Genomic DNA, 22039 nt, shown 5'->3' with positions numbered 1-22039 from the left:
TAGACGTTTTGGAACAGAAGGTTCCAAAAAAAAAGGTAGACGTTTTGGAACAGAAAGAGGGGAGTGGTTGACCTTTCAGTCCAGGAGTGGAGGACCCTGTGACCATCAAGGGAGAAGAGTGGGAGCAGACTGTGGGACCCTGTTCAGAGAAGCAGTGAGGCCAGAGATGGAGGCAGAGACGATGATGTGGAGAGATGGAGCAGCTGGGGACTCTAGACTCATGGGAGGCAGAGGGGCTGTGTGTGGCGCCGGGGCACAGGCTTGCAGGGCATGCCCTTTGGGTGTTTGAATGATTGCATATTCCTGAGTGCTTTGGTGAATATTCAGGGAAACAAACAAACAAACAGAGGGAATGAGAGTAAATACTGTTAAATGATGATGCATAGAGGGAACTGTAATCACTGCAATGAAACAAAATACGACAGGATGAGTGTAAAACTGATGTTCTCCCATGTAAACTATCACTCAATTCACAATAAAAACTTAAAAAAACCCATATCTAGACAAAAATTATATTACTGTGTAAGTGCTTGGTTACTTCATGTATGTTCTACAGATAAGACGCAACGTTGCTTTCCTCAAGTACCTAGGATAAAACAGTCTATTGGAACACTGAGCATTAATCCACCATGAAGACCCTCCTCCAATATACCCTGTTCTTACTAGCTAGCAGGAACCCTCCACCACCCATCTCCCACTGTGTCGTACTGTGGGGGCTCGTGTGTTGCTGTGATTCTGGAAGCTTTGCCACCAGTATTTTAAATACCAGCAGGGTCACTCATGGTGGACAGCCTTCAGCAGAGCTTCCAGACTAAGCCAGACGAAGAAGAAGGAGTGGAAGATGACTTCTGAACGGTCAGCAACTGAAAGCCTTGGGACCAGCAGCAGGCCACTGTCAGACATCGTGTTGGAAGATGCAACGGTGCAGAGCTGGGCAGTGTTCCGTTCTGTTGTACACAGGGTTGCTATGAGTTGGAACTGACTAGACAGCACCTAACAACAACAACTGGAGTCCTGGTGTGTCACTGTAGTATAGGCACTGTATTGGTAATTGTAAAATCGGTGGTTCAAATCCACCAGCCACTCCTCAGTACCCGTATACAGAATCACTATGAGTTGGAACCCTTTCAAAGGCACTTTAACATCAACAGATATGAAATCACTGTACAGTGATTTAACCCCAGCACCTCTTTGAAATCAAAAGCTAGACTCTATGAGTGGACACACAGACAGCCAAGGCCAACTGACACATCTGAAAACCTCTGTAATACAAAACAAAACGATGGCATTTTATTTTGTAAAAGGAAAATTACATTTGTAGTGGGTCCTTCTTCATTTTCAGCAACACAACATTGCAAATTGAAAGACAAATCATTGCATCTGACAAGAATACGCTTTCCAAACTTCTCTTCAAATGGCTTCACGTCTGGCTCAGCTAAAGAATAGTCAAGCTTCTTTAAAAGAAAAGGAAAATATATACATATTAGGTTTTCATGTAAACCACGCATCATAAATGTATTCTAGGCAACTGTGTAAAACAGAGAAAGCTATATAGACTCTCTTAGTCCAACAAAGTTACTTCCAAAGTTAAAAAATGGAAAACAATTTAATTCTAGAACAATGGTCAGGTAAATGAAGGTCTAACTACTTGGAGGATGACCACACAGAGGTCAACACTCTGGTTATGAAGTTTATTGAAAACCAAAGAACAATAGTTAGAGTTACATGGGAAAAAGGAGGTCTATTTATAGACAACAAATGGATAGAAGAAAATGTGGCTGACCCCATTGTCTTCTCTCTGAGAAACCCATGCGTCTTTGGCAACCCTGAAGGGCTTCGCTGCAAAGCAGCTTTGGATTTGGGGGGTGGTGCATAAATGAGAACTCAGCCATGGAAAGGTTTGTATGTTGACATGGAGTCTGGGCTAGTCAGAAATTATCACAGACTACTGGGTGGTTCAAACTCACCAGCCACTCCTTAGCAACCCTATACAGGGTCGCTATGGGTCAGAACTGACTAACGGCACTTCACGACAATAACAATGTTCTTTGTAGACCCGAGGGGCTTGAGAATATCTCTGGATCCAGTTCTCTCAATATTCAAGCACCTAGTGACTATCAAATGCTAACAACAGTTGTGCTAAGGCAAAGGCCATTTTATCTTTCCCCAAATTTTCTATATTGCTCATCAATCCAAAGTAAACAAAAAAGCAAATATACGAATAACTCTTGTCAAAAGTGCCCCCACTTAGTTAAATATTTCAAAATGTTTCTTACCTGGGCATCTGGGTCCAAGTAAAAAAGTTTAACCCTGCTTTCGCTTTTCAGTTTGATTTCTGCTTCTCTGGTACTCTGACAACAAGAGAAATAAAAATGAACCTTAAACAAATCTTAGTGGAAGTATCCAAATAGCTCCCATTGTGAAGACCCAAGTTCACGTGACTCTGCCTCATCTTAAGAATCCACCGAGTATCAAGAACAGATGCATACTTATGTATACATCGCACACAACGTACGGGTTGTAGAAAAAATAATTAAAGAGATAACCCTTGTCCTTTCAAAGCTGACCATCAACTGGAAAGTCATAAGTAACACACAGAAAGCAACAGAAGTTAAGCATTCAACTGTCAAGAAAGATTTTTTTTAAGTGGTGAAATAAAGGATGTCCTGAGGTGAGAGGTTGTTGCTGTGTTTAGGTGCCATCAAGAAAGTGCCGACGCAGAGAGACGCCAAGTACAAGAGAAGGTACCACATCATCCTCACATGCACCGCCATGTATGAGCCCTGGGTTGTAGACACTCTGTTAGTCCATCTCACTGAAGTTCCCCCACTTTTTCCTGAGCCTCTCCTCTACCAAGCATGATGTTCTTCTCCATGGATTGGTCCCTCCTGACTCCATGTCCAAAGTTAAGTGAGAAGAAGTCTTGCCATCCTTGCGTCTAAGGTACAGTCTGGCTGTTCTTCCTCCCAGACAGAACTGTTTATATTTCTGGCACTCCATAAGGAGCTCTGGTAGCGTAGTGGTTACGAATCGGGCTGCGAACCTTAAGGTCAGCGGTTCGAAACTACCAGCCGCTCCGTGGGAGAAAGATGAGGCTTTCTACTCCCGTAAGGATTTACACCCTCAGAAACCCTGTACAGGGTCGCTATGGGTTGGAACCGACTCGACGGCACTTAACAACAACAACAACAACAACAATGGTTTCTTCAGTCCTCTTCACCAACACCATTATTCAAAAACATCGATTCTTCTTCAATCTTCCTATTTCATTGCTCAATTTTCACATGCATATGAGGAGACTGAAAACACCACCATGGTTTGGGTCAGGGGCAACTTAGTGCTCAAAGTGCAATCTTTGCTTTTTAAGATTTTAAGGAAGTCTTTTGCAGGAGAAGGAAAACATGACCATGCTCAATAAAATAGCATGGAGAAACACTGATGCTGGAACTGATCCCAGATAGCAAAAGGAACTTAGAGTCCTGTCTAGACAAGGGTATAAGCAAGAGAATCCACAAGGGTAACTTTGGAATGGGGGAAGAGAGGGGAGGGAAAACTACGGCAAATCGTAAAGGACAGTTTTGTGTAGTGTAAATGGTTTACTGCATGAATACTAACTGAAAGCTTGGCGGCTTGGAACTACCCAGAGACACTTTAGAAGAAAAAGCTGGTGGTCTGTTAGGTCACAGGTTAAGAACTCTGCAGAAGTTCTACTTGGCAAAAGATGGGGTCAACATGGATCTGAATGGACTCATCAGCAACTGGTTATGTTTGTTTGTTTGTTGTTGTTGTTAAGCGCCGTTGAGTGGGTTCCAACTCATAGCGACCTGTACAGGGTTTCCGAGGCTGTCAATCTTTACGGAAGCATCTTTCTCCCATGGAGTGGCTGGTAGTTTTGAACTGCTGACCTTAAGGTTTGCAGGCCGATTCGTAACCACTACACTATATTGTTTGGTTAGAGGGGCATTAATGATTCACTCAACAGAGAGTATTATGTTCCAGACACTTGGACATAATATGAGACAAAGTCCCTGCTTCCCATGGACATGTGCTGGAGAGAAAGCAAACACAGGCAATAAGAAGGACAGAGGAAAGCACATGATGCAGTGAGAGCTGAGAGCCAACTCCAAAGGAGATGGTGTTACAGAAGACACCCCAGAGGAAGGTCAAATTTCAAGGTCAAGGTCAAGAAAAATGGGCCTCATTCTGTGAGGAGGTTGCAAGTCACATCTGAACAATGAACCAGTCATTCATTAAAACGGGGTTGTTGAGCATGAGGAAGAAAGAGATGAGAAACCAGTCTGGGATTTATATGTTAAAAGTCTGGGGAATTCATTACTCATTTTTACAAAGCAACTCTGCAAAGGAATGAAGTAACCAGATCTGCATTTTGGTACCATCACTTGAACAACAGTGATGCAATGAGTTAAACATGGGAGACCAGGGCTATTGTGACAACCCAGGAGTGATCAGGAGGCCAGGAACTACTTAGTGTCCACGGACCTAGAGAAGAAGAGAAAGAGATAAATACAAGGTAAGGAGATCCGCCACCATCAAGTCCATGCGGACTCATGGTGGTCCCATGTGCTACACAGTAGAAGTCTCCATGTGGATTTCTTGGCTGTAATCTTTACTGAAGCAAATTGCTGCCCATTCTTTCACAGTGCTGTTGAGAAGACTGGAACTGCCAGCCTTTAGGTGAGTTATTGTTGTTGGGTTCCATGAAGTAGTTCCCAGAGACCTAAAGGGCTGGCCAGACCAACAAACACCCTATGCTATTTGTAGTTTGGTTAACCTGCTGAATGGTGCACCCATGAACTGAGATCAGTAATTCAAGAAGAAGAGAGCAGGTTTGTGGATAAGATGAGGAACAAAGTAGAACTGATCATCTGTGGAACCTTCCATGCTGAAACATTCGCTAGACAGTTAGATGGAACTTGAGCCCAAGGCAGAGATGACGGCTGGAGTTACAAAATTACAAGGCATCGGCATAGTGGCTACAAGTCAGGCTGCCAACCTCAGGGTCAGCAGTTCAAAACTACCAGCTATTCCACGGGAAAAAGATGAGGCATTCTGCTCCCATAGATTTATAGCCTCGGAAACCCTGTGCAGGGTCACTATGAATTGGAACCAACTCCACAGTACTTAACAACAACAGTGCAGAGGTGGAAATTTTAAGTCTTAGGAGTGTAAGAGCATCCATGGAGGAATAAGTCAAAAGTGAGTCTGAGGACAGAAACCCAGGAACCCCTACACTGAAGGAATACACAAGAACTCATAGAGGGAAAGACACGGTAGCAGGCAGGTGGGCTGGAGATCTGGGATTTGGAATAGGACAAATGAGTAGAAAAGGAAAAGCTTCAAAGACATTCACCATATAGAAACCACCTCCGGCCTCATCATGCCTGGTGCCTCCAAATCCGTATCCTGCTCTTCCTGACAGTCAGCACTGCTGTTGCTCTCCATCCCCACCATTACATCTACAGTCAGAATACAACTTTCTCTCTCATCAGCCGCTTTCCCAGAAGATCATGAGTCACAACTCAGAACTCAATGGGGCAGAGAAAGTGGAGAAGATGCTGTCTTCCCTGATAGTGACTGATGAGGCTTATTATTAGATTTCTAATCATGACTAATGTGAAATTAAACATCTCTGTAATGTTCTCAGCCACTCTAATAGGTTTGTATCAATGAACCAAATTCTCCAATAACTCTATCTAACCAGCTCTGGCAAGAGAATGAAAGGTTAGAAACAAGCTTCCAGTTTTGGCTTAGTCATAACTGGCTGAGTTCATTTGTGGTTATGTGCCATGGAGTCGGTTCTGACTCATAGTGACCCTGTACAGGGTTTCCGAGGCTGTAAATCTTTACAGGAGCAGAAAGCCTCATCTTTCTCCCGCGGAACAGCGGGTAGTTTCAAACTGCTGACTGTGAGGTTTGCAGCCCAATCCGTAACCACTACGCTACCAGAGCTCACGTGGCCAAGCCATTCATTCTTCCTGATCGCCATCTCCGTTTCAGAATAAAAATGTTGAAAAGATGGTGGCTTAAGTCTTTTGCCACTTGATAATATCTTGATACTATCTATGGGATTTTCAAATTTAGAGAGATGAAGGGACATTCCTACAAATCTTCTGTTCATGTTTCCATGGTAAAACATGAGGCAGTGGCAGGCTTTTAAGGATCAAGTTGTACCCGAGTAAGCATGATGTTGAAATCCTCCTACCTGTACCTGAGAACATGACCTTTCTTTGCAGAAGTTGTCAGCTAAGGGAGACATGTCACAGTAGGGTGGGTCCTTAACCCAAGCCCTTCTATTCTGAATAGGGTCTTATAAAAGAGGACAGCGATGGAAAGGCACGAACAGGGAGAAGACAGTATGTAAGGATTCATCTGTTGTGCATGGGGTCGCTATGAGTCAGCTCCGACTCAATGGCACCTGGCAACAACAACAACAAGGATTCATCTACAAACCAGTGAATGCCAAGAACACAGGGAGCCTCCAGAAGCTGAAAGACTCTACATAGCCCTGCTTACACCCTGAGTTCAGATTCCTTGCCTCCAGAATGGCGAGAAAATACATTTCTGTTCCTCAAGGGCATCTACTTTGTGGTATTTTTGTAACGGCATCATTAAGAAACCAAGACATACACTCTTTCCATATGGGAGATGGGGCTGCTTGTTGATTCTATCTTGCCAATTACCTTCCCTAGTTTTTCACATTACAAGAGCTACACCATTTGCTAGTAGAATCTTCTAAGCAGAACCAAGATAACTTGCTTCACAATGTATACTGCCCATGACATTTCCTATTGGTACAAGGTACTGCCAGACACCAAAACAGTAGCACATTCTACTTCTGACCTGTCTGCTGGAGTCCCTCCACAAAGGCAAATACTATGATCTCAGACAGTAGAATAGAGCAAGGGGTTCTTAATGTAGACGCCATTCCTGATGGCTTTCAGAAAGATGCTTGTTGTCTCAAGTTGACTGTGCTAAAATACACAAAAAACAAAAACCTCTTTCCATTGAGTTGGTTCCAACTCACGTGACCCTACAAGGCAGATCAGAGCAGCTCCACATAAAGGGATCCTTTATGGAAACAGACTGCTTCTTCTTTTCTCCCATCAAGCACCTGGTGGGGTCAAAGCACCAGTGCTTTGGTTAGAGGCTGAGTGCTTCACCACTGTGCCACCAGAGTTCCTTTGACTATGCTAGGGTTGTGGTTGTTGTTGTTAAGTGCCGTCAAGTTAGTTTTGACTCACAGTGACCCTATACAAGGTTTCCGAGGAGCGACTGATGGGTTTGAATTGCTGACCTTATGGTTCAGTGTTGATCCTATAGTGCCACCCCAGGACCGCAAGGGTGTTGTGGTTGTTATTAAGTGCTCTCAAGTCAGTTCTGACCCATAGCGACCCTGAATAGGGTTTCCAAGGAGCAGCTGGTGAGCTTGAACTGCCGACCTTGCAGTTCAAATAGCTTTGCAGCCTGGCGCATTAACCCACAGTGCCACACCAGGACTGCAAGGGTAGGTGATAAGAAATGAGTAAAATGAGAAAGACTGCTGTAAGCTTCACCTAATTAACAGGGCAAATAGTGATTGAGACATTTTTAAAAATCTCTGTATTCTGTGTACACACACACAACATACATACACAAAGACAAAGAGAAGGAACCCTGGTGGTACAGTGGTTAAGTGCTTGGCTGCTAACCAGAAGGTCAACAGTTCAAGCTCACCAACCACTCCTCAGGAGAAAGAGGTGGCAGTCTGTTTCTGTAAAGTCCATCCTTGGACACCCTACGGGATAGTTCTACTCTGCTCTACAGGGTTGATGTAAGCCAGAACAGATACGATAGCACGCAGCAGAAACAACAGAAATAGATGAAGAGAGGGAGACATCTGTGTAATACTGTTAAGTGATATAACACGTGTCAGAGAAATGAACAGCCCATAAGTCTCTGTGCATGTTTTTTAAGTGCGGTCAAGTCAGTTCCCACTTGCAGTGACGCTGCATTGGGTTTTCAAGGCTGCAGATCTCTGTGAGAGCAGGAAGCGTTTTATCTTTCTTTCATGGAGGTAGAATTGGCAGCCTTCTAGTTAGCAGTCCAGTGTTTATTTTACAAAGCCACAGAACTGTATCTAAACAAAATAAGCACAAAGCATTCCAGTGTTGCGATTAACATTCAAGGGGTATACTGTTCACTAGAGAGATTTTTTAATGAAAAAGAAGGGGCAACTTTACATTTAAAATCACCTCAACGCTTATTAGCTACCATGTAACCAGTGACAGTTCTGCAGAGAGAGATAAAAAAGGAAATTCGGCTTCTTACAGCACCTGCCTCCCACCCAAAGGCCTAAGATGCGTAAGGCAGAGACGTCCAGGGCACTCAAGAAACAGAGGCTGAGAGATTTATCAACATGGTACCTAGGTGGAGGTAAACAAGCTTGGCTCACAAAGGGGAGGGCTTGGCATCAGAGAAAAGGAATAACACACTGTGAAAGGATAATAAGAAAAACTTGTTTTCCAAAAGGAAATTTGGTGACACTGTAGAAAAGGCAAACACACAAGGTTGGCAGTTCAAACCCACCAGCTACTCCATGGGCGAAAGATGAGGCTTTCTGCGCCTGTAAATATTTACAGCCTCAGAAATCCTACACAGTCATTGTGAGTCTGAACAGACTGGATGGCAGCAAGTTTTGAGTTTTTTGCTTTATATTTTATTTATTTATTTAGTATTTAGAAGTCTGGCTTCTAATTCAGGCAGTCTGGCTGCAGAGCCATCTCTTAACTATTACACTGGTATGGGGGAATAAAACCTAGGTAAAGGATATGAGCTGGCAAGTCACAGAGCGAGAAATCCAAATGGCAAATAAATACATGAAAGCATGAAAAGTGTGGCTGCTAGTTACTGACACACAAACAGAAACACAATGGTGTGCCACCCTGCACCCTCCCTTGGCAAGAATGCAGAGAAACAGGTGCTCATATGCTGGGATGGAATGGGAATACTCACCTTTTGGAAAAATAATCTGACAACGTTTAAAACATGAAAAACACGGTAACTGCTGACCCACAAAACACACGTGGGGAAGTTTATGAAATAAACTAACATAAATTGCACATAAAGAGCATGAGTATTTAAGTTTGGAATTAAATAATGATGTTTATTATGCACTGGGAGTAGAGGGTGAACACAGAAAACAACCAGTATACTCCTGAGTAAGGAGACAGCTGAATAAATTGGGGCTATATCTATATTTGAAATATTATTCGTAGAAAGGAATAAACTAGATCCTCTCTCAACAGACCCTAAGGGACATCTAAGGAATATTATTAAGTGATAAAAACAAGCTTCAGAGTATGAGGATGTTCTACGTCCTCTCAGGAGCATGGTAATGCAAGAAGAACTTTTTTATATCACTTTAAGGTAGCCCAAAATGTCTGGCCCACGGCAATAGTAGAGTTCTGTTCTCTTTATACAATGTTATCAAAGAGAAGTATAAACAGAGAAAGAAATTACTACGTAGCTAGCAAAAGTGCTTGTATATGTAGGGAAGAAACTAATTAACTTTAACTACAGTTTGTGTTTTAGAATTATGTTTATAAGGCTATGTACTTTGATACTATAAATCTTGTTACATTTGTAACAAAAATGTTTGGATCCTATTAGACAATAGGAGGAAAAGAACAGGTTTTTGTGTAAATACAACATGTTCCATAATACAAAAGCAATAAAAATGTTCCGTACTCAATGTACAAGCATAGATTCCAAGAATGTAACAAAATATTTCAAAAAACCTAAGCCCATCTATCACTCATACCTAAGTCAATGGCCTTCCATAATATTCCAGAATGAGACATTAGTTATTTTTGTACAAAAACTTCTTCCTGCCGATCATATCCTGTTTGGTTATGTCCAGTCACAAAAGATGTGGAAACAGGATGTCAAGTGAGCTGACCAGAGAGGAGACTGCTCATTAAATTCTACCTTCTAGTCCTTTGCTCTGAAATTTTGACTTTTCTGTGGCCCAACCTCTCAGCTCTAAGAACTAAGTACTCTCTTAGTACTTGACCCATTCTTTACCTCTTCATCCTGAGACTAAACACTCCCTGCCTCCTCCAGTTTCTGATTCTAAACCCACAGAATCCATTCCTTCTAGAAACAGGATGACCACTCACCAATCAATCTCCTAGCCCGTGGGCAATGGTTGCCATCTCGCATACACTAGTAGAGACTTATACATAACCCCTACACACACATACACACACACAAATGCTCATTCCCAGAGACACTAACTGTGATGGGCTGAGAGATGAGTGAGGTCCCCAGTGTGTGCCCAGACCCCTCCCACTGCACATCACTGAACACAAATTGTTGTTGTTGTTAAGTGCCGTCGAGTCGGTTCCGACTCATAGCGACCCTGTACAGGGTTTCCGAGGGTGTAAATCCTTACGGGAGTAGAAAGCCTCATCTTTCTCCCGCGGAGCGGCTGGTAGTTTCGAACCGCTGACCTTAAGGTTCGCAGCCCGATTCGTAACCACTACGCTACCAGAGCTCCTTACTGAACACAAGGCAGCACCATAAAGAAGAGTCACCAACAGACAAGGGCTCCCTACAAATGGAAGGCAGGATACTGAGAAAATGCTATCTTCCATTTTTGATATCCGTTTTCCCTTTAAAAAATGACCTTATGCATTTTCTATCTTCCTCCCTAAAAAAAAATGTTTTCAAAACGCAACAGCTGGTAGGGAAGTAAAAAAGTAAAGCTCCTTTTAAAACTGTTATTTTTAAAACTGTGATCATGGTCCACAATAAGAACTATAATTCATACCACAACCCAGTCAGTACACACATTCAATTATTGAAATGCTATCTATCGTTAATGGGGCAATGTAGTTTGTTTTACTCTATTCAAATCTATTCCATTTAGTTTTTAACTTAAATGTATCACAGAATGTTGAGGTAAAGTAGTCTGTCAGAAAGACGACACACTGTATCATTCAATTTATAGAAAGGTCTAGAACAGTCAGCCAAGATTATTCGTCTGTCAGTTTGCCACACTGTGACGTCTTACGTGTTGATGTGACTCGACAGGTTTCAGCAGAGCTTCCACACTGAGACAGGCTAGCAAAGAGGAGCTGTTGATCTACTTATTCATTTAAAAAAAATACATATCTTCTGAAAAAAATGATTTGGCCAAGGAAAGCCTTATGCATAGTAGCAGAACACTGAGAGAACGCAGAAGAGTGAACCCGTCGGAACGTCATTCAAAGTACAGTTGACCTTAGTGAAGTGCTTGAGACCTTCATTTGCTGATACGGCATGACTCAAAACGAGAAGAAACAGCTGCAAAAATCTATTAACAATTGTAACATGACATGTATGAAGTATGAATCTAGCAAAATTAGAAATTGTCAAAATGTAATGGAACACTTGAAGATAGTTATCTTAAGTATGTGTGAACTGAGATAGACTTGATATTGGCCATTTTGACATAAGTATGGGGTCTACTTATGTTACAATGACAACTGAAGAGAAACGGTGTCGCAGCCAACGTTAAAAAGAGCATTTCTTGATCTATGATGACAACACCATCATAACATCCACATGCCTACAAGGAAGGTCAGTCAGTTCCTATGACTTTTAAAAATGTATGCACCTCATTAATGACTGTTATAAAATTTACACCTTAAAAAATTTAAACAAACTTTGGTCCATACACATGAAGGATTACTATGTGACATTGAAAAATAACAAATCTAAAAAATACCTCATAATATGGATGAACCTGAAGGATATTAATCCAAGTGAAACTTGTCAATCACAAAAGGACAAGTATTGTAAAAAGTCAAGAGAGAGTGTTCATGTGAGAAGAAACATTTGGTGTTGAGAACATTCTATGCTGGGAAGGGAGAATTATTCACTGGCTAGAGGGTTGATGCTGTTGTTGTTAAGTGCCACTGAGTAGGTTCTGACCCACAGCGATCCTGAATAGGGTGTCAGAGGAGCCACTGGTGAGCTTGAACCACAGTTCAAACAGCTTTGCCGTCTGGTGCATTAACCCACGGTGACACATCAGGGTAACTTGGGTGATGAGGAAAGCAGTTAAAAAAAAAACCAGAATCCAGAAACAAAGGACCCTAGGAACATCAAGGGAGAAGAGCACAAGCGGAATGCGAGACCTTATCCAGAGAAGCAGCGACACCAGAGATGGAGACAGAGATGGGGACATGGAGAGAGGGAGCAGCTGAGAACTCTAGATTCATGGGAAGAGAGGGACTGAAAGCCGGCAGCCAGGAGACAGACTTACAGAATGTACCCTTTGGTGGTGTAAATTATTATATATGCCTGAGTGTTTAAAAAAAAAAAAAGCTAAAGTGAATAGAGAGAAATACTGATGGTACATGGAGGGGATTATAATCATTGTAATAAAACAAGGTGTTATGATTTGTTGAATGTAAAACTGATGATCTGCCCTGTAAACTTTCACTCAATCCACAATAAAAACATTGAAAAAGAAATTCAGAAGGAAAAATTTTTAAAGTAAATTGAAACTTAGTAATGTACACCCTCCCCGCTCATAAAAAGATACAGGGAGCACATGTTCTGATGGATAGGCAGCAGACAGACAGATAAAGTGAACAAAACAACCAGACAATACCAAATGTTGGTGAGGATGAGGGAAATTAAACTGTAGTCCTTATTAAATAAAAAAAATATATATCCTTAAAAAATTAATGCACCAACCAATATTGCCAAAGATGAAGAAACTGAAGATTTTTTTTTTTTTTTTACCAACTTCTGCAACCTGAAATTGATGAATATCCAGTAAGATGCATTGATAATTACCAGTGATAGGAAACAAAAAGGATTAGTAATTAGAAAGTATGGTCTTGGTGATAGACCAAAGACATATCATTGGAAGTATCTTTTGTTAATAACATAAATGACAATTATATGCACAAGCCTCACTGGGTGGAATGCACAGGAATCTAATTAACTAAACCTGCGGAAATGGAAAGAGACAATGGAGAAGCTCAATGTCATCAGTCAGAACAAGGTCAGGGGTTGATTGTGGAACAGATCATCAATTGCTCAGATACAAGTTCAAGTTGATGTTAGAAGAACAAACAAATCTGTCTTGGGAGAAGGAGAGCCAGGATGCTTCTCAGAAGTGAGGGAGGTAAGACTTCTTCTCATGCATGCACTCTGGACACCATCCATGGTAAAGCAGAGGGGGAGCAAAAAAGAGGAAGACTGCCAATGATATGGACTAACGTAGTGTTTGTGAGCATGGACCATGACTCGGCAGTGTTGTGTTCTGTTGAAAATAAGGTCCCTTTGAGTCAGAGGCAACTCACAGTGCCCAACAACACAAGAACAGTCAGAAATAAGCCATGGTTGTTGTTGCTGTTGTTAAGTGCCGTCAAGTTGGTTCCGACCTATAGCGACCCTGTATAGGGTTTCCAAGGAGTGACTGGTGAGCTTGAACCACTGACCTTACAGTTCAAATGGCTTTGCAGTCTGGTGCATAACCCACTGCACCACACCAGGACTCTGTGTGGCGGAAGTCAAAATAATGGAGGTTATCCACTGGGCCAGGGCAAACAGATTTTGTTGAAAATCTTATACTATTTTGTCCTGGGTGGTGGTTATGTGGGTGAAAGATATTAAGCCCATCAAATCACACAATTAAGGCTTGAATATTTTACTCTATGTAAGTTATATGCCAATAAAAAAAAAAGAAGAAAAAATTAAAACCAGAGAAGGTTAAGAAATGGGAGCTGAAACCAACAAAATTGATTTATCTAACTAAAATGACTTCAGCTCTGGTAGCGTACTGGTTATGAATCGGGCTGCTAACCTCAGGGTCAGCAGTTCAAAACTACCAGCTGTTCCAAAGGAGAAAGACGAGGCTTTCTGCTCCCGTAAAGATTTACAGCCTCAAAAACCTGTACAGGAAACCCTATACAGGGTCACTATGACTTGGAACCGACTCCACGGCACATAACAACAACCTTGGTTGTAACCCACAGGTTTGAAAACAGCTCCAAATATAAGTTATATAGGCGAAACCTGAGTGGGGTTATAGGATATGCACTGGATTGCTAACCACAAGGTCAGTGGTTCAAACCCACCAGTTGTTCCTCAGAAACTCTGTGAGTCAGAACCGACTTGACGGCACTTACTAACAATAGGCACTCATTTTTAAAGTCTCCCTGGGTCTTAGAGTCCAGGAACTCTGACTTATGTTGGCAAACAGTGACAAGCAGTGAGAAAAGAGCTGAGTGATCACAATCCTGTCCGTCTTCATAGAAAACAGAGATTTCTAAATCACCAATATTTGGTTTAACAAATTCATGTCTTATCTTAGAAGGCTACTCTATTCACTAAGTGCAGAAAGTTAACTTCTAAATTCTAGATGGAATCACATAGATTACACACTTTCACAAACTAAAACCAAAAGAGGTTCAAATATTTGACTTTGAGAAATTGTGAACCCTCAACTATCTAAAAACAAAAAAAAAGCAAATCTCCCTGCCAAAAGCAAAGACAGACAGATGTTCGTTCATACCACTGAAAACACAGACACACAGCCTACGAAGAGGTTACAATGGTGGCACCAAATTTAGCTTTAATAGGCAGGTGCTAAAAAGACACTGCGGTAGCCATCAAATCCTAAGGAAATACAATGCTCTAAATTCCCAGCCAGGGAGGAGGATTTTATATTTAAAATAGCCATGTTGTCATAAAAACAACGGTCAATGCTGAATGCTACTCTGTTTATAATTGTGTAGGGATAAACCATGTTTCTATTATAGTGTTTTAAGATCTGGGTGTGTTTAGGGTCTCTAGCTCACAGTTGTCTCAGTAAAAGAATAGAAAGACAGTAGCAGAGCAGGAACATAAAGGAATACAGAAGACAAAGCTATTTCTCTCATTTCAAAAAGACTCACTCATAGATGCACACAAGGACAAGACAGTTACTGTAACGCTGTAATGGAAATCACAATAAAATGTTTATACAATACAATAAAAGACATGATCTAGATCTTTATAGAAACTTGGGTGGGTCTCAATAGGAAGGATGAACTAAAAACTAAACACAACTGTAGAATACATGTACACATTATGCTAGCATTTTATACAACATTACTAAAACATGCAAAACACCACATGTATAGATCTTGCTATCCTAGAAAAGCACATATTTGTAAAGAAGTGAAAGTAAAATGGAGGTAAGCCCAGAAAACTCCTAATAGTGGTTGTGTCTGGCTGGGAGTGCAAGGGAGGAAAAGAATGCGAATGGAAACGATGCTGAAAATGAATTTCAAGTATAACTCTTTTTTTTTTTAAAGAAAGCTAAAATAGCAATATAATAAAAGATGTTGACTCGGTTGGTGAAATGTGGAAATTGTTTTTCTTTGTGCATTTCAGTTTCCCCAAATTATAAAAAATACCCCATCGACCCCTCCCCCCAACACACACACTCAAGAATGACCCTGGAAACAAGATTCAAGAAGCTTGGTCAGTACTGTTTGACATAAATTTGGCAATCCCTCTTTGGTTTAATGATAAGATTATTACAGATCTTTGGCATTTTACCCATTAACTAGAATAAGCAGGACCATATAAACAAACATTTTAAGAACCATGTTACTACGGAAACATTTTATCTGTGGATTTTGGTTATTTCTTCAAAACTGATGGAGCAGCATTAAATGTTGTTGTTGTTAGGTGCTACAGAGTCACTACCAACTCATAGCGACCCTATACACAACAGAACAAAACACTGCTCGATCCTGGGCCTACTTCTTAATTGTTGCCACACTTGAGCCCATTGATGCTGTCACTGTGCCAATCCATCTTGCTGGAGGTCTTCCTCTTTTTCTCTGACCCTCCACCTTACCAAACATGATATCCTTATCCAGTGACTGGTCCCTCCTGACAACATGTCCGAAGTATGAGAGATGAAATTTGGCCATCCTGGCCTCCAGGGAGTGCTCTGGCTGCATTTCTTCCAACACAGAGCTGTTGGTTTTTTTGGCAGCCCATGGCACTTTCAATATTCTCCTCTAACACCATAACTCAAAAGCGTCAGTTCTTCTATGGTCTTCCTTATGCACTGTCCAGCTTTTGCATGCATATGAGGTTATTGAAAACACCATGGCTTGGGTCAGGTGCACCTCAGTCCTCAAGCTGACAGCTGTGGTTGAGGTTTTGTGCAGTAGGTTTGCCTAATGCAATACATCATCTGATTTCTTGACTGCTGCTTCCATGAGTGTTGATAGTTGATCCAAGAAGAATGAAGTCCTTGACAACTTCAATCTTTTCTCCATTGATAAGAATGTTGTTTATTGGTCCAATGGTGAAGATTTTTGTTTTCTTTACATTGAGATGTAATCCATACCAAAGGCTGTGCTCTTTGATCTTCATCAGTAAATATTTTATGTCTTCTTCACTTTCAGCAAGCAAGGTTGCATCATCTGCATATCGCAGGCTGTTAATGAGTCTTCTGCCAATCCTGATGCCACATTTTTCTTCATAGAACCCAGCTTCTTGGATTGTTTGCTCAGCATATAGGTTGAATTGTTGTTGTTTTTGTTAAGTGCCGTCGCGTCGGTTCTGATCCATAGCGACCCTGAACAGGGTTTCTGAGGCTGTAAATCTTTATGGGAACAGAAAGCCTTATCTTTCTCCCACAGAGCAGCTGGTAGTTTTGAACTGCTGACCTTGCGGTTCGCAGCCCAATTCGTAACCACTACGCTACCAGAGCTCCTTGTGAATAAGTATGGTGAAAGACTACAACCCTGTTGCACACCACACCTTTCTTAATATTCAACCATTCAATGTTCCATGTTCTGTTCAAACAACTGCCTCTTGGTCCAGGTACAGATTCCTCATGAGCATAATTAAATAGTATAGAGAAAAAAATACAAGGAATTTTTAAAAATAGAGATAATATGTTGTGTACTTTCTGGAAAACATAATGAAACAGGAGTAACTCAGTAATATATTTCATCTCACATTCAGGTCAGAAAACAGAAAAACTCTCAGTGTGACTGTTAATGATTTGTAACCATGTATATAGTTAAACCTGTGAAAGCTGGAACATCTGTAAGGCGGAAACCTGTAAGAGACGGAAAACACAATGTTTTCCACTAAGAGAGCGCCTTAGAAAAGCAGTCACACTGAATGATGTGAAAGGTCCTCGGGAACTTGCTGGATCCAGAAACAAAAGGCAGCCGTGTCACCGTCTGGCTCTCAGAGGTTGCACAGTAATTTTCAATGATTTCAACAGATTCCATTCTGGAAACATTCATGATATGAGAACAATTTCAATATAATTCTGAGAAGAGCAGACCATTCAAGATGATATTACCTTGGCAAGTTCAGGCAGGTAGCTGTCTAAACCGGAACCAGAACCTTCCAATTTGCTCTGTTCGTCATCTAAAATAGCAAAACAAATTATCTGAGTCACTAGGTATTATTGTTAAGTGCTGTCGAGTCGGTTCTGTGTTACAGAAATCCTGTATAGGGTTTCTGAGAAGTGGCTGGTGAACTTGAACTGCCAACATTGCGGTTCAAACCGAACTTGCAGTCCAGCGCATTAATCTTACTTAAATTTCCCATTTGACCACTAGTTTTATTTCCTTCCCATTTTGCAGATGAGTAAACTGTGGCTCAGAAAGCATAAGTCATTTTTTAAAAAGTTTTTAGAAAGTTAAAAAATGTAACTTGAACCCAGGTCTTACTTTCTGCCCTAAAGCTGTGGTTTTCCCTTTATATACGAGTATCCTGTCTTCTTTACAGTATTTACAGTATTTGCTTGTAAAAATGACATCAGGGTCATAAATTCCACTGTGACAAAGGTCACTTCTGCTGAGAAAGTATTTGTAAACAGCTCACATGTGCTCCATCTCTCATGCACATGTGGTATACACACATATATACACACATGTGCATTGTATGTATGCATCCATGTGTATAGATATCCTTTTTAAACCCACCTAAGGAAGACTAATGATGTTGCAGGATAAGCACTGGACTGCTAACCACTAAGTTGGCTGTTCAAACTCCACAGGAGAAAGATGAGGCTTTCGGCTGCCATTAAGATTTACAGCCTCAGAAACCCCATGCAGGGTCTCTGTGAGTTGGAACTTATTGATGGCAGGGTCTAGTAAACATAAAGACAGCCTCGGAGCATGTGTGTGCCTAAGGGATGCTAGAATTACCGACCTTCATGAGAGTCTCCATTTCGCTTTTCTTGCATTGCAGCTTCAAAGTTGAGCTGAAGAATCTTGTTTAAAGTTGTGATCCATTCTTCCATTTCCATTTCGCTGTCTGCTGCCAACAGATAACTACTTTTGTCTTGCATCTTAAGTTCAAAAGCAAAGCGCCTGACTTTGTTGTTCTGAAATGTAAAAATGGTACAGAGACGCACTGTTAAAGAACTGGAACCACCTTAAATTATCACTATGATTTGCTGATGGATATTAGCTCACCTGCATTTTGGACCTCCTGTTTTACAACTGCAAGGAGGAGGAGTCCGGGTGGCGAAGTGGCTAAGCACTCAGCTTGGAACTGGTAAGTTAGTTGTTCAAACCCTTCCCCCTCACACACATACTCTCCCTCCCTCTCCCTTCGCCCCCCAGGGATACTGAGGTAGAAGTCTGCTCCAGTACCCACTGACAGCCTGGAAACCCTAAGAGAGTAGTTCAACTCTGTCCTGTAGCGTCACACTGTGAGCTGTAATAAACCAGACAGTAATGGGTTTGGTATTTAAAACTGCAAGCTCCCTCCCTTAAAATGTCCCCAGTCACTATGCATCTCTTGCTTTATTTTCTACAAAGCTTTATTTTTCAATCTGACACATCACATATTTTACATATTTATTTATTTCGTTAATATCCCTCCCAGTGGAATGTAAACTCCCTAGGAAAGAGACTTTTCCCCTTCATTTGTCTGTTCAACCATTTTTCCCTTTACATTTTATCTTCATTGTTGTTAATATGTTGCTGTTGTGGTTGCTAAGTGCTGTCAAGTTAGTTCTGACTCACAGCAACCCTGTATAGGGTTTCTGAGGAGCAGCTGGTGGATTTGAACCGCTGATCTTGAAATTCAAACCAAACTTGCAGTCCAGTGCATTATCCTGCAGCGCCAAACCAGGACTTGAACACATAGCAAAACATATACCAGTTCAACAGCGTCTACAGCCACAATGTAGTGATATGGATTGCCATTTTCTCACCTTCTCTGAGCTGCGTAGCCCTCACTAACATGAACTCACTGCCTCTTCAAGGTTCCCATCTAATTTTTCCAGTTACTGCTGTCAAATTGATTTCACATAGAGAGTTCTTAACTGAGCATAATACTCAAGGCAGATATTTTTACTTGTTAAGCTAAACTATGGTTTTAAAAAGAATTCAGGAGGTACTTTTTTATTTATTTAAGGTTTAAAGATGATCTCAGGGCAACAGTTTCAAGGATACATCAAGCCTTCATGGCGCCAGAAAGTCTAGCGTCCATAACAATTTTACATTCTTTTCAGCATTTCCCCCCTTTTGATCAGAATTTTCCTATGGAATCTTTGATCCAAATGTTCAGTGATGGTAGCCAGGCATCATATAAGTACCTGGCCTAATGGCAAAGGAGGCATTGTTGATGGAGGAAATGAGCCATACATTTCACTTCTCCTCCCATTCCTGACTCTCCTCCTCCTTTCTCTGTTACACCTTGAGCTGCTTGCAAGCTTTCTAGACCCCCAAGAACTACACAATGAACTATGAGGCAGAACAGAAGCATTAACACAGGAGCCAAATCCCGAGAGGTTTTTGGTTATACAAAAGCGACCTCAGTAGCTACATTTGGTGGGGATGTGGGGGGGATGATGACAAGGGGAGGTCATTATTATAACTATATCTATCAACCTCCTTCTTTTGCTTAATAGCCTTTATCTCTAAACCAGTATCTGGCACATGATAGTCAAATGATTAAAAAAAAAAAAGTTGAATGACAAAATTGCATTTAAAATGATCATATTCCCCTAACTCAGTGAAACAGAGTATGAAATTACGTTTTTAAAAGTAAATCATTATCTATCAATATGTTTAATTTACTTAGCTGGAACTTTCTAATCATTCCAACCTTTGAAAGCCTTGGTGGAGGTGGTTTTCTGCCGTGGAGTCAGTTCTGACCCATAGCGACCCCGCATAGGGTTTCCAAGGGTGTAATCTTGTAATCTACAGAGCAGGAAGCTCATCTTTCTCCCATGGAACCACTGGTAGTTTCGAATTGCCCACCTCAAGGTTAGCAGCCCAACTAGTAATCACTATGCTAATAAATGTAAGCCACAACCAGTCACATCTTACAAAAAGAATTTGAAGGAAAAGCCTTCCACTGAAGTCAAGCCTAACATTTTGAAATGTAACCCAGAGATTAAATGACAACTCTACAAACTACTGCTATAAGCATGAAACATCTATGACTATGCCAAAAACTTGCATGTAACAAAACTCTTCTATATCACTAAAGCAATTATTCCCTACTTGAAAACTCAAAGTGTGCTGGCTCCACAGAGTAAGTTCTGGACCCTTAGGTTGGCAGTTTCAGAGGGTAGAGCCTACGCACCACTCAGCAAGAGAAAGGTGAAGCTTTCTGCTCCTGCAAAGATTTACAGCCTCAGAAACCTTATACAGAAGACTCGTGGTGTGGCACGGTAGAATCAGCCCTGGACTTCAGACCACAAGGTTGGCAGTTCAAACCCACCAGCTGCTCCTCGGAAACCCTGTATAGGGTCACTGTAAGTTGGATCTGACTCTACAACACTTAACAGCAACAACAACAACAGAGACAGAAAAGATTCTAAAAGTTTCCAGAGAGAAAATAGATGGCAAAGACCAGGAAACAAAAACGGTACAAGGTTCCTCAAAACAAAACTAGAACCTAAAAAGTTAAGGGAGTGTCTTCAAAATTCTAAGGGAAGATGATTTCACCGTGGATTTCAACACCCTGTCAAATTGTCAATCAAGTTTGAGAACAAAAACACAGATGTTTAGCAGATATGCTAAGTTTCAAAGAAGTACCACTTTATGTATAATTTTTCAGGGAAACTATTGGAGGATGTGCTCCTCCAAAATAAGGAAGTAAACCAAGGCAGAGAAAGACCCAGGATCCTGGAAACAGGGAATTCCACACAGGGAGGGAGTTTCCAGGACAACGGCTGTAGAGTCTGAGAAAACAATCCCTCCAGACTGGAGCAGGAAGCAAGGAGACAAAGCTAAAATCCTTAGGCATCATCACGGGAAGTCATCAAATAATGTCCAGAATGAATGGATAAAGTTATAGCAGAGAATTCAAGCCATGGTATTACTTCAATAATCATAGTCCTGGTGTGGCGCTGTGGGCTAATGCGTCAGACAGAAAGTTGTTTGAACCACAAGGTCGGTGGTTCACCAGCTGCTCCTTGGAAACCCTATACAGGGTCGCTAGAGGTCGGAATCGAATAGACAGCACTTAACAACAACATCTGCATGCAAAAGTTGGGCAGTAACTAAGGTAAACCGTAGAAGAATTGATGCAATTGAGTTACGGTGTTGGAGAATATTGAAAGTACCATGGACTATCTAAAGAACAAATAGATATGTGTTGGAAGAAGTGAAGCCAGAGTGTTGCTTGGAAGCCAGGATGGCCAGACTTCATCTCTCATACTTCAGACATGTTATCAGTCATGAGAAAAGGATACCATGTTTGGTAAAGTGGAGGGCTAGAGGAAAAGAGGAAGATGCCCAATGAGGTGGATTGGCAAAGTGGTGGCAGTGAGGATTCAGGCGTAGCAACGATTGTGAGGTTTGGTGCAGCACGGGGCAGTGTTTCTTTCAGTTGTGCATAGGGTCAATATGAGTCAAAACTGACTTGATGGCACCTAACAACAACAATGGAGGCAAATAACAGAAGAACTGGTTTAAAAGGGCTAATGGTTGCCTCAATGGGGTGGGGTGTGGCTGAGATAGGGGGTGTGAGGCAGGCAAAAATGTGC

The 22039-nt window shown here is 41.4% G+C and overlaps 1 protein-coding gene across 4 annotated transcripts in view; it reads right to left on the bottom strand.

Annotated features, from left to right (window-relative positions):
- DOCK9 (dedicator of cytokinesis 9) overlaps positions 1–22039 on the bottom strand; it is a 372149-nt gene that overhangs the window by 130290 nt on the left and 219820 nt on the right. For all 4 annotated transcript variants that reach the window (XM_006831980.1, XM_006831978.1, XM_006831981.1 and 1 more), the window contains exons 8-11: positions 18241–18415; positions 17384–17451; positions 2277–2351; positions 1314–1454 (exon numbers count right to left, since the gene is read on the bottom strand). In XM_006831980.1, coding sequence (XP_006832043.1) covers positions 1314–1454; positions 2277–2351; positions 17384–17451; positions 18241–18415 — 459 coding nt within the window. The remainder of the gene's footprint in view (positions 1–1313; positions 1455–2276; positions 2352–17383; positions 17452–18240; positions 18416–22039) is intronic.

The sequence above is a fragment of the Chrysochloris asiatica genome, unplaced genomic scaffold, assembly GCF_000296735.1.
Source record: "Chrysochloris asiatica unplaced genomic scaffold, ChrAsi1.0 scaffold00005, whole genome shotgun sequence".
NCBI lineage: Eukaryota > Metazoa > Chordata > Mammalia > Afrosoricida > Chrysochloridae > Chrysochloris > Chrysochloris asiatica.
The sequence above is the reverse complement of the archived record's forward strand: the minus strand, read 5'-3'. Positions and strand labels throughout refer to the sequence as shown.